Source organism: Volvox carteri (assembly GCF_000143455.1).
Source record: "Volvox carteri f. nagariensis unplaced genomic scaffold VOLCAscaffold_85, whole genome shotgun sequence".
NCBI classification, from domain to species: domain Eukaryota; kingdom Viridiplantae; phylum Chlorophyta; class Chlorophyceae; order Chlamydomonadales; family Volvocaceae; genus Volvox; species Volvox carteri.
Window position 1 is genome coordinate 354,677 of NW_003307628.1, and position 13,767 is coordinate 368,443.

The 13,767-nt window shown below is 56.7% G+C and overlaps 3 protein-coding genes across 3 annotated transcripts in view; 1 reads left to right on the forward strand and 2 right to left on the reverse strand.

Annotated features, from left to right (window-relative positions):
* The window catches only part of ald1 (aldehyde dehydrogenase), a gene marked incomplete at both ends in the record, with an annotated part of 5,212 nt that extends 456 nt beyond the window's left edge, over positions 1 to 4,756 (reverse strand). Inside the window, 9 exons of the mRNA XM_002958076.1 lie at positions 192 to 363; positions 483 to 643; positions 803 to 945; positions 1,318 to 1,442; positions 1,911 to 2,099; positions 2,411 to 2,599; positions 3,177 to 3,348; positions 3,896 to 4,094; positions 4,612 to 4,756. Coding sequence (XP_002958122.1) covers positions 192 to 363; positions 483 to 643; positions 803 to 945; positions 1,318 to 1,442; positions 1,911 to 2,099; positions 2,411 to 2,599; positions 3,177 to 3,348; positions 3,896 to 4,094; positions 4,612 to 4,756 — 1,495 coding nt within the window. The remainder of the gene's footprint in view (positions 1 to 191; positions 364 to 482; positions 644 to 802; positions 946 to 1,317; positions 1,443 to 1,910; positions 2,100 to 2,410; positions 2,600 to 3,176; positions 3,349 to 3,895; positions 4,095 to 4,611) is intronic.
* Positions 4,757 to 5,222: 466 nt separating this feature from the next.
* Positions 5,223 to 6,296, forward strand: mrpL4 (mitochondrial ribosomal protein L4; the record flags this gene model as incomplete). The annotated part of the gene is made up of 1 exon (XM_002958050.1): positions 5,223 to 6,296. One exon carries the CDS (start codon positions 5,223 to 5,225, stop codon positions 6,294 to 6,296), a length of 1,074 nt encoding a protein of 357 aa, XP_002958096.1.
* A 614-nt stretch (positions 6,297 to 6,910) lies between these two features.
* On the reverse strand, positions 6,911 to 13,432 carry VOLCADRAFT_121680 (uncharacterized protein). The gene is made up of 15 exons (XM_002958077.1): positions 12,997 to 13,432; positions 12,544 to 12,618; positions 12,081 to 12,272; positions 11,633 to 11,725; positions 11,135 to 11,285; positions 10,503 to 10,734; positions 10,167 to 10,434; positions 9,823 to 9,976; positions 9,470 to 9,651; positions 9,166 to 9,294; positions 8,824 to 8,890; positions 8,513 to 8,641; positions 8,073 to 8,243; positions 7,708 to 7,890; positions 6,911 to 7,671 (listed from the first exon to the last, which is right to left on the reverse strand). The coding sequence occupies exons 1-11, from the start codon at positions 13,318 to 13,320 to the stop codon at positions 8,882 to 8,884; spliced, it is 1,809 nt and encodes a 602-aa protein (XP_002958123.1). The 5' UTR covers positions 13,321 to 13,432; the 3' UTR covers positions 6,911 to 7,671; positions 7,708 to 7,890; positions 8,073 to 8,243; positions 8,513 to 8,641; positions 8,824 to 8,881.
* Positions 13,433 to 13,767: the final 335 nt, after the last annotated feature.

Genomic DNA, 13,767 nt, shown 5'->3' on the forward strand with positions numbered 1-13,767 from the left:
TCCCTCCCCCTCCCCCTACACCTCCCTTTTTCCTCCCCTTCTTGCCAATTCCCTTTCCAAGAAAGGAACCTTTCGGAGTCAACCGCCCCCACCGCTCGCATACCCCCTCTCCGCCTTCACTCGCTCGTGGTTCGTCTTTTCCCCCTCCGCCCTTCCCCCTCTTCCCCCTTCCCCCCTCCACGCCATCCCACCGGTGGTCCTGGCGCGGATGCCCGCGTAGGTGGTTCCGTTCACTGTGTGGGCCAGCACGTGCTGTACGAAGTTGATGTCGTTGGATACCACTGCCGCGGTGAGGTGGTGGCTCATGCGCTCACATGCCTCCAGGACTGCGGGCAGCTGGCCCTCCCGCCACTCGGTAACAACCTGAAGGGGCCAGGAAGGGGGTGGGGGTTTTAGGATTTAAGGTTTATAACCTTAAAACCCTGATACCCTTGGGTTAAAACCACACCAACCCGTACACACACGCACACACACGGAGCCACCTGGAAGGGACCGAACACCTCCGTGGTCACCAGGTCGAAGTACTCGGGCAGCAGCATCTGGTCCAGCGGTACGAATACGGCAGTGGGCTCCACTGCGCCGTACACCTCGGGAATGGAATGCCCGCTGAGGGGCTTGCCGCCGAACAGCAGCTTGGCACCTGCTGGGCCACGTGTGTGTGTTTGTTTGTTTGTATGTCTGCCTGTCAGTAGTTGTTCGGAACCTGACGAGTTGAGCAGAGTCATCAATGATAAGATTGCGTGTCTCTTGTGCTGGACGGCCCCCCTTACCCTCACCCCCACCACCCCCCTTCTCCGCCCACCGGGAATGGCAAGCAGCTTGTTCGTGTGCTCCAACATGGCCCGTGTAGTCCAGCTCAGGACGGGGCCCACCGTGAGGTCGTACAGCTGGCGGCGGGAGGCCAGCGAGGAGAGCCGGTCCAGCAGGCCCGCAGCTATCCAGTTGCTAGGGGGGGGGGGAGAGAGGGGAGCCGGGGTTGCGGGGGAGCAGGGAAGAAAAAGGTGAGTGAGCGAGTGTGCCACGCGCACGGCACCTTCGTAGCAGCCTGACTTCTACAAAGAGGAGGTCGCGGCCCCTCCGTCTCCTCCTCCTCCTCCTCCATCACAACCACCATCCCGGGCGCTTCCTGCACACACTTGCACGTGAGTGAGCAGCTCCTAGACACATCGCGTCGTTACCTCCCGCCCCGCCCCACCCCCGCCCCAGCCCCAGCCCCGCCCCCGCCCCGCCCCAGCCCCAACCCCGCCCCGCCCCGCCCCGCCCCGCCCCGCCCCGCCCCCAAGCAGGGCCCCTTGCCTGTGCGCGAAGAGCATGGACTGGGCGCTGCACTTCTGACCGGAGCAGGCGTACGCGTCCTGGTCGCACTGCCAGGCCACGTAGTCCAAATCCCGTACGTCGGGACCCAGAATCTTCCAGTCGAAACCCGCGTCCTCCAAAAACACCTCCACGTGTCAGGAGGGAGGGGGAGAGACGGGGGGCCGGGGGCAGAGATGGGAGAGGAGAGGCACGCAAAAAGCGACGCCAGGAGAGGGGTGGCGGATGGGGGCTAATGGGGCCTTCAAGCAGGGGTGGGGCCAGCGGCCAGCGCTCTATATGTTGTCGCACGAACAAGGCCACACATGCCCTTCTCTCCTCCTCACACACGTACCTCCGCTGACCGGACTGCCCTGCGTGTACGTGGGCCTGTATGTGCCACATCCGAGGGTTTTCCCAGCCTCGGAGCCCCCTGTTTCTCTGCAGGGCGTTTCCCCTTTCTTACCCCCCGGGGGAGGGGGTGCCTGCTACTATTTCTACTCCTCTCCCTCGCACCCTCCCCCCTCCCACCCTCCCCCCTGCCACCCTTACCCCTCCCACCCTCCCCTCTTCCCCCCTCACCCCTCCCACCCTCACCCCTCCCACCCTCACCTTACCTTGCCGTGTGTCTCCACCGCCAGTCTCTCCGCCACCCTCTGGCTGCCAGTGAACAACGTGGACCTGGGCTGAGCCGCCCGCAGCACCTCCCCCACGGTGGCCCCGGGGCCGTGAAGCAAGTCCACATCAGCGGGGGGCATACCGCAGTGGTGCAGCAGTCGGAGCAGCTGCTCAGCCACCACACTCACCTGCAAGGGGGGGGGAGATGGGGAAGAGGAGTGGGTGCGGCCCACTTCCATCCATCCGCCTCACAGCCCTTTCCTTTCCTTACACGTTAACCACACATGCCTTTCCGCCCGGACCTCTCCCGGACTCCAACCGCTGGTTCCGAACCAGAATCCGGATCCTCAACCCTCCCTCCCTCTCTCCCTCTCACAAGTGCACACTCCCGCTATTCTCTTCCCTCCCTCCCCCTGTCCCCGTCAGCACGCGACCCAGTGCTGCCCACACGTGACCCCCCCGGGCCCCAGTCCCCCACCCCCCTACACCCCCTGCCTACACGCTGGTCCACATGTAGCAGCGGCTTGTTGCCCATGTATAGGGCCCCCATGAGTTGCAGGGCGGGAATCTCCAACGGGAAGTTGAAGGGGGTGATGAGGGCCACGGGGCCGTACGGCCAGCGGTTGCCGCTGCTGGTCTGGCCGCTGTGGTCCCCGGGGTTGGTGAAGCCGCGGGCCAGGAACCGAACCTGGGGAAGGAGGGAGGGGGAAAGGGGGTAGGGGGTAGGGGGGTTTCTATAATAACGAGAATAATAACGGGGTCTAGCTGGGGTCTTCGGAGGGGACATAGGGCCCCCGAGGAACCCCTCCTGGAGCGCCACCTACCCCACCCCATGTCTCCACCCCGCCACAACATGGTTCCCGTAGGGAGGAGGACGGGGGCTTGACGTGGTCAGTCGGCTCGCTGCTGCCTGCTGCTTGCGTTTGGTCTTCGAGGTGTGCACATACACTCCCTCAGGCATGCAGTCGCAATCCCCTCTCCCGATGTTCCGCCCACCTCCCATTCACCCCCACCTTCCCCCCACACACACTGAGGGCCTTCGTAGCCACCGTGCGCTCCTTCATCATCGTGGATTACGTGAGTCAGAGAACAGGGTGGGTCGCGCGCCCTGGGACGATCAGTATTAGGGGACTGCGGGGACCCCCCACGCCCCTCTCCTCCCGCCGCTAGGGGAGAGTGCTTCGGCTGTAACCGTTACCGTTGGAGTACGGTTGTGGCGCCCACACGTCCACACCGCCCCCGTTTCCCGGGCCCCCAAACCACACCTGGTCCCCGCTGAAGTTCTCGAAGAACTTCCGTGTGACCCGGACCTCCCCCAGCGCCTGCACCTGGCTCTTGGGGGCCACACGCTGAATCAGCCGGGCGAAGAACTGCTCCACCTCGGGCAGCCGCAACTCGGCGGCCACACGGAACGACACATCGCCGTACAGCAGGTACCTGTGGGCGACAAGGCGGCAACAGTAAAGGAGCAGCGATAGGCAGCAGCGTCATCACCGGTGGCCAGTAGCCAGGGGGTTCAGCGCCTGCCTGCGGGTTCGTCCCCCTGGCCCCCTTCAGCGTTGGGTGGGCTTCATGCGCCCATTGAGGTTCCTTCGATTGGGATCCCCCGTGACAGCACTGTGTTCACTCGTTCATTCGGCAGCACCGCTGTCCGCAACAGCAGTGAGAGGCGTGGTGGGGCCGCATAGCCAGGAGGGGGGGAGGGCGGGAGGGAGGGAGGACGGGAGGGAGGGAGCACTGCGGGCTCTGGTGCTACGTCCTAGCGAGCGGGGTTTAGGGGGGTTGGGGGCGCGCATCCGCATGTACATCATGGCATCATGGCAGTACTGCCAGCACTGCCTGCACCTGCATGGTCCTACACTGCGGCCAGATGTGAAATCACTTTCACCCCCCCCCCCACACACACACCCCGAGCCCCTAACCCCTGGGGCGCTTCTTAAGTTGCGTGTCTATCCTCGCCGCCTCGTCCTCCTCCCCCCAGCACAGAGGCCCCTTCCCCCCCCCCGCCTGCCTCTGCGGATCTTTCAGCGGGTTGTGCAGCCCGGACTTGGGCACTGCACGCAGGGACTGTACGAACGGCCCGATCTCGTCCGGCTGCGTGTGGGGCACCTGCAGGAAGTGCTCCCCGTTGAGGGGGTCGGGTAGCTGCCGGGAGGCGCCGCTGGGGAGCCAGTGGCCGCCCACTGAGCAGCGCAGATGTGGAGGCAAAGGATGTGGAGGTGAGTCAGGTGGTCGGATCATCGGCAGCTAGATACGCCGGGATAAAGCGATAGGGATCCCGACTAACGGAGGAGGGGGAGGAGGATGCCCTGGACGAAGGGGGGGTGTTCTTAGCTTGGTGTGCTTTTGGAGGGTGGGTTATGATGTCGAAGGAGGCGCGGGATGTGCCTGGACGGCTTACAGCCAAGCTGGCGCTGCGAAAGGTCCAATGTGTACCAGTGGAAGCATCTAAGCAGGCTGCTGAGGATTGTACATAGTTAAATGTAGATCGTGGGTACGACGCCATATCCGTGATAAGCAGTGCACGGAACAGTAACAATAAGGAGCTATGCACACCCAGGCGCTTTTGGCAGGCGTGCGCCAACTGTCCAACTCCTCACGTGGGTTACCATCTGAGCTGCCGTTTCGTTTCAACACGAAACATAACCACAGGGCCTGATATCCCAGGCCAGGTCCAGGAGGGTCAACTCCAACGCCTACCTAGGTTAAGGCATGCCGCAGGTGCTGAGCCGCTCATCCTTTCGGGATCGACTGTTGCCCAACCAGTCAGACTGCGAGTCAATTGTATCAGGGGCTGGATAATCAACGGCGCTTGCCCCAGTGCACGGACATGGCGTGACAACATGACGAGACGGCGCCCTGAAAGGTGAGTATGTCTGTGTATCGTTAAGTATAGCACCTAGCACATCTCAAATGGTAAAGACCTGTCCTGGTCTAGCAAGGCTAATTTGACGTGGAATTGTAGCGGACAAGTGGTCGTTGTTGCCAGGTGGTTATATGCAGTACACGACCGACAACCTGTAAAGGAAGGTGATTTCTCCTGCCTAAAGGCGGAACATGTTAATGGGAGTTTGGAAACTAAAGCCATCAACTGTGATTTTTTTTGCGCTGCGTAACAATGTGCAAAAGCCGAGCGCATCTACAGGGAATTCCGTAATTTGGACTCTTAATTATTGTAGCTGGTGTTATTTATTATTGAAGCCGCAGGCACCATGCTGCTGGCGGGCGCACTGCATGCCTTTGGTGCATCAGCGGCTTGGCGCCAGGGCACCTTAGTAGCAGCCGCGTCATGGAGCAGGCAGGGAGACTCCATGTCACATCTTATCCTCGGCACAGCGCCAGCAACTCCTCTCTCGTTGTTGCCGTCCAGCCTGCAGCCACAGCGGCACGCAGCCTCTCTCGGATCCTCTTCCCTCTCACCTAGTGCTCCTCCCGGCAACGCGGCCCTTGTCCCCGTTTTGCGTGACGCCGATGATGAAGCGCTCTCGCCTCACCCGCCCACAACTGGCAGCAGTCCATTAACGATACGATACCCATTCGCTGTGGAATACTGGAAGGACAGAGAAGCTGTGGTGTACTCCATGGACGAGCAGCCCCTGGGGCTTGTCCGCCTGCCTGGCGTAGCATTCAATGTACCCGTGCGTTTAGACATCCTGCACAGGGTTGTCCGCTACTTGCGCGCAAAATGGCAGCAGGGCACGCACAAGGCGAAGCGGCGCGGTGAGGTGAGCGGCGGCGGCCGCAAACCGCGGCCGCAAAAGAAGACCGGTCGTGCGCGGCAGGGATCGATCCGCTCACCGCTGTGGAAGGGCGGAGGCGTGTCGCATGCACCGCTGCCGCGCTCCCACGCACACAAGCTGCCTCGCAGCGTGCGGCTACTGGGCATGCGTTGTGCAATAACTGCGAAGATCCACGAGGGTCGTTTCTTTGTCGTGGACAATTTTCTGCGGGTTCCCGGACCTTCGGGATCCAGCAGCGCCGGCAGCGCTTCCAACAGTGTGAATGCTTTGGGCGAGCAGGTCCGGGTTCGGGACTACTCTGAGTTAAAGCAGCGACTTGCCCGCGTAACAGCGGGGAGCTTCGGCTCCACCTGGCTGTTGGTAGACAGCGGGGAAGCGGGCCGAGATGGTGGTGTGCAGCTGCGCAAGTGGCTCAAGGGGCGAATGGTTATGGAGGTGCTGGCGCCGGAGCAGCTTACGGTTTACCACGTGCTTAAGTATCACCGCCTGGTGGTCACGCGGGCGGCGCTGGAAAGTTTAGCAGAGCAGCTCACGAAGCCGCACCGGGTACGGAAACCTGCTAAGCTAGCGTGGTGGTTGCGGCGCAAGGAGCAACTAGATACGGTAGTGAGGGAGCTGACCGAGGCGGCTGATCGGTCTCGATGATGGATGGCGGGAAAGCCGCAGTGCTTTTAACTGGGCAGTGAGTTTTAGGAAGCAAAGTGGTGCGTACGTGCGCTGCTGCGGTTGGCTTTCGATTTCGGACAAGCGTATCTGCGCTAAGATTGGCACTGTCATGTTGAGAGCAGTTCAGCCGTGTCGCCTGTAGGTAAGTGGGCAAAAGCCGGGACAAAACTTGGCAACCGGTGTTCGTTACCAGGGGTTGTGGATGAGGCCATTTTTGGGAGACGTTCATGGGCGCGTGTGTGTTCCGCAAGGATTTCGCGGTCTAGGATTCATGGCGCGCACAACAGTCACAGGCCTTTGCTATTGCCGATTGTACATAGCGGCCAGCCATGCTTGGCTTTTGAGGTACTGCGGCATCCTTGACCATAAATGTTTTGTGGCCAGGGCATTCTGCATGTAGGGAGCTGGAATTGCTGGATACCTGGGCACAGACCCCTTGTAGCTTTGCCACAGCCAGGTGCTTGATGACTTCAGGGATACATGACAGTTGCCCATTTGGGATAAATGTCAATCGTCGCTATAATAAATGACAATCGTCGTTGTGATAAATGACAATTTTGCAGCTACTGCACAACCATTGTGCTGTTAACACTAGGTACACCGGCATTACTCCTATTGCCCTGCCGCTACAGGCGCGTACTGCATGCTAGGTAATGTCACCTGCTGCATGAACCAAACCGAACACGGAAGCAGCATCACACCAAGAAGGATGAAAGGTCACGTGTTAAGAAACCAATATAACCCTCCCACTCGACGCGGCCTGACATTTTGCAACCTATTATCCTAACTGTCAGCTATATGCCTGGGTCAATGATGCAATCGCAATCTTCCACGCCCTGGTCAGGCACTAACCCCCTCGCCTCAGTTCTCATGCGGCTCGAGCCAACCTTTTTCTAATCGGACGAGGCGCCAAAAATGGTCTTAATGCTACGGTCAAATTCTAGCGCATTCATAAAAGCGCCAAACATCCCGCTGCTTACTCAGTGCGCATTCCTGATCGAGCGCGCCGCCGTAGGCGTGCGATTCGCGGCATGATAGCAAGGAAGGCAGCCACCACCAAGAGCCAAATCAGCAACGCTTGCCACTTGTTGAGACGACCAAGCAGCGCGTGCAACGAGGGGCCAACCACCGGCGGGTCCAGCACAGGCGCCGCACCTTTTTTGACGTCTTGCTGAGTCAATGTCAAGTCTTCAAGGTCACGCTCAATGACCCGGCCAACACGCGTCAAGTCTTTTTGCCCAACGCCCTCAGCCCCATCCGCCGATTCCCCCGATGATGCTTGGGAGCCTCCGGCAGTCGTTTGCTTCGGCTCATAAGCAATACCCTGCTTGGCAGCCTTCACGCAATCCTTAACCTCGGCCAGCGGTAAAGATAACCGGTAACAACGTACCAGGAGCTGTTTTTCGCTCTGGACCTTAGGTGGGCTAGGCGGCGGTGGGTTCGGCGGCGGCGATGATGGCGGCGGGCTTGGTGGTGGTGAATGTGGTGGCCGGCTCGGTGGGGGTGAGTGCGGTGGCGGGCTGGGCGGTGGCGAGTGGACAGGCGAAGGGCTGGGCAACGGTGAAGCCTGTTCCTGCAGCAACGAAAAATCCGGTGCATGCTCATTAGGAACATGGTTTCAAACATTCAAACATTTACTAACTGTGGTGGGCGGCATCATCACTGTAACGGATGGACCAACAAATGCATAGCACTCCACCTGTTCCAGTGATGATGCGCTCCACAACAAGCTGCCCCGCTACTGACCACACTCACCGTGGGCTTCATGTTCCGCGGTACAACCACGACTGGCTGCTCCTGCTTAGGAACGACAACCGGACTGGAGCTGTCTGCTGGTGATACACCGGTTGCCCCTTTCTGCTGATCAGGGTCTTCTGCTAGCGGCTGCAGCTCCTTGGCCATTTTTGCTAACTTGTCCTCCAGGTCCTACATCGGTCAATGCAACAAGCCTGGTCATTAGTATATCGCCAAGAGCTGCGTACATTCAGTTCCGAATGTAGTGCAGGGTTAAGTCAACCCAAATGGGATAACCAAAGAGTTGACATACACTTTAGTGACAAACCCAGAGGGGGAAACACCAATTCCTTCGGAAGACATTCTTTTGCACCTGAGCTAAGGCCCAACAGATCACACGCTGGACGTGATGTCACCACGCCAGGGATTACACTTCAGGATGAGAACGCTGTCCAACCTACCTTGGTGCTTGTTTCCGGAAAATACATGTTCTGCTGGCTGCAACGGTTGCATGCCTTACGGCAGGTCTCCGTCATATACCCCTGGTTCTTATCACACTCGCCTGTCTTGGCCCACTCCTCGCACTTGGGCTGCAGTACGCAACGGGATAACGTGTCAAGAGACCCTGACACGTCCAATTACGCATAGCTAGCATCAGCCAGGGGGGTTTTCAAGAGGCTGCGCGAAGCTGTGTGGGCTGCACTCCCATAGACGAATTCGTGCGGCCGTAGGCTCACGTACTCATCCATCAGGACGCGTTGCGATTACTTACATGGAAGTTCTGACAGTCGTAATGCGATTCCGCTTCCTTTATGTACTCGCGAGCTTCATTATAAAGGCTGAAGACCTGGAGGTTACGGTACGAATCAAGCAGTACACCTTTAATTTCCCCGTGAAGGCCAACGGACCCTACAACTTCATGAACAGCGCTATTGAAGAACGACCACCTAGGGTCAACTACAGAAATGCGACAGGTATCTGGTGTACCGAGCCGAAGATCCGAGCGACCGTTAATTTTAGAAATACTGCCAGAAAAATGGATATGCTCGTGCAACTGCGGAGCAATCCGTGAACCCCTCTGGTATTCGGGGCCCCACATTAACCCGCAAAATACCTCTTTGCACACAGTCACCAGCTGCTCCGAAGGAGGGCAGTGCGAAATGTGGTAATCACAGAACGCAGCATTTAAGGTGGCCAGGGTCTCAATGGCCAGGAGGTCGCGGTAAAAGCCCAGGAAGTCGCCCTGCAAGTAAGAATGAATAGCTGGTTGCTACCAAACCAGAAGGCCACATGCAAGCCTAGTGACAATGAGGACGAGCTATTGGCTTCGGCAGCATTCTGACTACCATACGATAAACCCAACGTTCCCAACAACTGCCTCAAGTGATAAGGAAGTCAGGGCACAATGCATAACGTACCTTCGGAAGCGAGCTAGGACGGGGCGGCTCCGGGAAGATACCTTGGCTTCGGCGCTTGGGGTCTTTCAGGTCCCATGGCGGGCATTTTGTGACGTCGAAGTCGTAGTGCCAATGCTTATCGAACGAGTAGTTTTTCCCAACCTCAAACAGGAGTCCATAGTGCATTAACTTGGGGATACCCTCTGTCAGAGGACGCGGGTACAAGCAGAATCAGTGTCTACATCTGCCGCCGCATATCCTATTAATGGACGTATTGGGTCACTAATCAGCGCACGGCTTACGGCAGCGGGGTAAGGTACGATTGCATCCCCTATGCTCCTGTAACCACACATTTAGTGCTGTAGCTGACCTACCCCGGGGCTCGTAACCAGGGTAGATCATGGAAAACGTGTCCCACTTATGCCAGACATTGTGGTTTGCTGCTCCAAAAGCATAACCATACATTTCTGAAATCCAAGGACGGTCACCAGGATTGACAGCGTACACGTCGCCGGACAGACGGTAAGCCTGGAAAAGATAGCAGCCGAATAAAACTGCGTAAGCCGGGACTCTGCCGAACACAGTAGCGGCCGAAGGGCTCAGGGTAACTGAGCTTTAATAGCACCTGGTCATCCATCCGTACGTCCTCTGAAAATTTCAACCAGTCATGGGACATTGCTTTAAGGTCATCCTTGTGAATGAAGAAGAAACCTCCCACTTGGTCAGCTCGGCGACCATAGGGTCCCGCAAGGGTATCGTTCCGTGGAGGCACGTGTGGAATATGACGAACTGCTAGCTCGTTAGCCACACCAATCATGTAGGTATACCGAGCTCCAATCGCCAGCCCCCTCTTAGGATTCAACTCTTCAATGAAGAAAGGCCGACGAAGCACCATGTCCGAGTCCAAAACCAAGACATATTCGTGCTTTGGAACTTGGTGGTCAAGCCAATCAAGAACCGCCTCAGGTTTATTATAGGCGGCATACCTGCCAAAATAAGCCAGACCCCGCTTGGTAGCAAACCAACGTGTCCTGCAACACTTGCTACAACATACCGGTCGCCGTTTCGCGGACTGCGTGACATATCTGGTGCCACCCAGGTGTCCACCATTGTTAAGAGACCCTTGTTGTAGTTCTTTCTGTCCTTTTCCGAGCAACACATAACCCGGATCACACTTCCAGGTTGGCCTGACATCTTAAAGCTGAACGCCATGCCCACACTTTGCCAATCAGAATACATAGCACAGTCGGTCAGGAAAGCTACATGCACCGGCTGATGCTCCGATGCTGCGGTCGCACCCCGCTGGAAGACCAACAGCAAGAAAACACCGAGCAAAAAGCGCATCATTTTCCTCGCCTATTTAATTATAAAGCTCATTCAAGCTCATTCAAGCCTTGAGTGCGTAGGGCGTTAGGTTGCCCATACCAAGATCAATGGTGGTCCTTTCAAGCAGTTTCGACTACGGTATACTTCAGTGAAGGTTCTATCCTAAATTATACTGACGAAACAACTAAACTTAGAGCATCCAAATGTAAGGTAAAGACAGCCAATTGTTGCCGTACGCATCCACAGTGCCCAGCTCGCTTAGCCAAGGGTCCTCTTCAGGGGCTTATTCCCACTTTCCGTGTACACAAGCGCATCTATAAAATAGGTCGACATAGTGGGCACCTCGCCTACAACGCCCACCTGTAGGCCTGTAGGTGGGGTACATCATTGTGCGCTTGTCCCACTTATGCCAAACGTTGGCCTTGGCGGCTCCAAACGCATAACCGTACATCTCAGAAATCCAGGGCTTTCCACCTTTCTCCACATATTGGTCACCACTCAACCTCCACGCCTGGTGGGTGCGTGCAGCAGTAATACAGCTTACAGCATGTCCTTTGTACTGTGCTCCGAAAAGGATGTGACCACAAAAACGGATTGCACAGATACGGTTAAGCAAGATGTGCAGGCACGATAGCTGACAGCATGGCTGCACAATGGCAAGGCTGCCATGTCAGCATGTACGAACCGGTCCAGATCGCGGCGCAGTATTGGAATCCGTGGACTGTAGTCGGTGTTAGTACGACACGTGTCAACACCGGCATCCCAAGCAGGAAATCATAGCTACTCTCCCGTGCGACACGCAGCCTCATATACATTGGCCCAGCTGCCGCCCTCGGCGCTTGGCTCGTATCGGCCTACCTCCGGGTCCTCACGCACGTCCTCAGTATACTTGAGCCATAAGGGAGCCACGCGACTGAGATCGTCACGATGCATGAAGAAGAACCCACCAACCTGAGGGAGTCAGCTTGTTAGTCTTGGCATAGTCATAGTGCTCTGGATGGTCCTAGCAACAACACATCAGCTCACGCCTGCGTTATGCAGTTGTATGCAACCGGAACCTCGAAGAGCAGGACACCTCGGAGATCAACCACGTTGCACCTGTAGATGTTATACCCCATGTAGAATGTACGAAGATTTCTTTCACAGTCAGGCAACCACACAACTATGGAAACCTGACAGGCTACAGCAGGCTGCCACTAGCAAGGATATGCCGTAAGCGGCCGTGGTCAACAGCATTCCAAACCCAAGGAATGGTGATGCAAGCCCTCTCCAAACATCTTACGAATCTCCTTCCCTCGTAGCTTACCTGGTCGCCGCGACGGCCCACCGGTCCCGCCAGCTCATCATTCCGTGGCTCAATCTCCGGTATGTGCCTAACCGCCAGCTCATTGTTAACCCCAATCATATAGGTGTAATCGGCCGAAACGCACCAGCCGCGTGTGGCATTAAAAAATTGTGGGTAGAAGGGCTTGCGGAGATACATGTCCGAATCCAGCACCTGCCCCAGCGTTAAGGCGCGCAGTGTAGACATGCAAAGCACTGTCAAGACAAGATTGGGTGAACCGCAGTGTCGCGCGATATTAAGCAGGTGCATGGCGATGTTCGTGGCGCGTGCCCCATCTCTATACCTAAATAAGCCCAAATCGGCGTTGCCCTTTCCATCGCCAAAGGCGACAAGTTCGGCTTTGCCACCCCTTGGTTGAGGGCAGTTGACCGTCAGGGATTCACGGGTGACGCCAACCGGCAGAACCATACGTTAGCGCACCTACCAGGACCCAGTCCTCCTTCGGAGTGACGTGCTTGAGCCAGTCATAAACAGCACCTGGCTTATTGTACGCAGCATACTGCGTGCATATGGAAGTCGTTGCATTGGTAACAAGTAGGTTCAGGCGCTAGCAGGCAATAAGGTTCCTCCGCGATCCGAACACAAACAACGTGCAATTCATGTACACCAGAAACGGCCCTGGTTGGATCGGGCATGTTTACTGGAACCCCATCGCGCTGCCAAGGTCTTCGTAAATGACGTCCTTCACAGTCATTCAGCAAAACCCCAGATCCTTCCATTATGCCCTAGCGACCCTGTCGGCATTTCCCCCTAATAACCCGATCACTCATAAGCTCCTCCCCGTTCAACTTGAAAGCATGCTCCATAAGGAAAACACAAAGGATCAGCTTGCCCACTAGCGAACAGTTAGCGCACGCTCACACGCATATTTGCGTACCCAATCGTCCGTTTTCTCATTATGGGCAAACGAAGGCGCGACGTGTGTCTGGACAATGGACAAAAGCTGCTCGTTGTAGCGTTTCCGCTCCTCATCCGTGCAACACATAATTCGCGTCAGCTGTGAGTCCAGAGGCTGACGTGATCGTTTGTAGCTGAAAACCATACCCACTGTTTGCCAGTCGCTGTACATAGTGCAGTCTGTGAGGTAAGCGATGTGAACCCCATTACCGTCCGCAGCATGAACGTAACGAGAAAGTGTCGAAAACAGTAGGTACACAGTAGGAACGGTGAACCAAAAGCGAGCTTGCATGATCCACAACATGGTTTTCGTTGGCGCGTGGTAAACGATACTTGTTTTCCAACTAGCAGCTCCGATCAACACCCCGAAATGGATATGGCATGTTTCACAAGATTGTGGATTCGCGGATAAAAAGTGATTCTAACAAATAGCAATAAAACTGCAGCATAATGTTTGGTGAAGTCGAGGAAAGGAAAGTGTGCCAAATGTTGTACGGTCAAAGGGTCTTCATGCATTTTGCAATTTGTTTTCTTATCCTAGTTTGTTGCATAATCACAGATATGTTGCTTTCCACTGGGATGTCAGGTTTGCAAGAGAAAGCATGTCTAATAATTTGCACCTATCTGCGAGCCAGCAATGCCGTCCACCGCGAGGATTTCGCATCTTTATCGCCATTGATGAAACTAAAAGCTTCAGAGACTGAGAGACCCACATAAAGATGTTCTTGTCTATTGGAAGCGTGCATTGGAG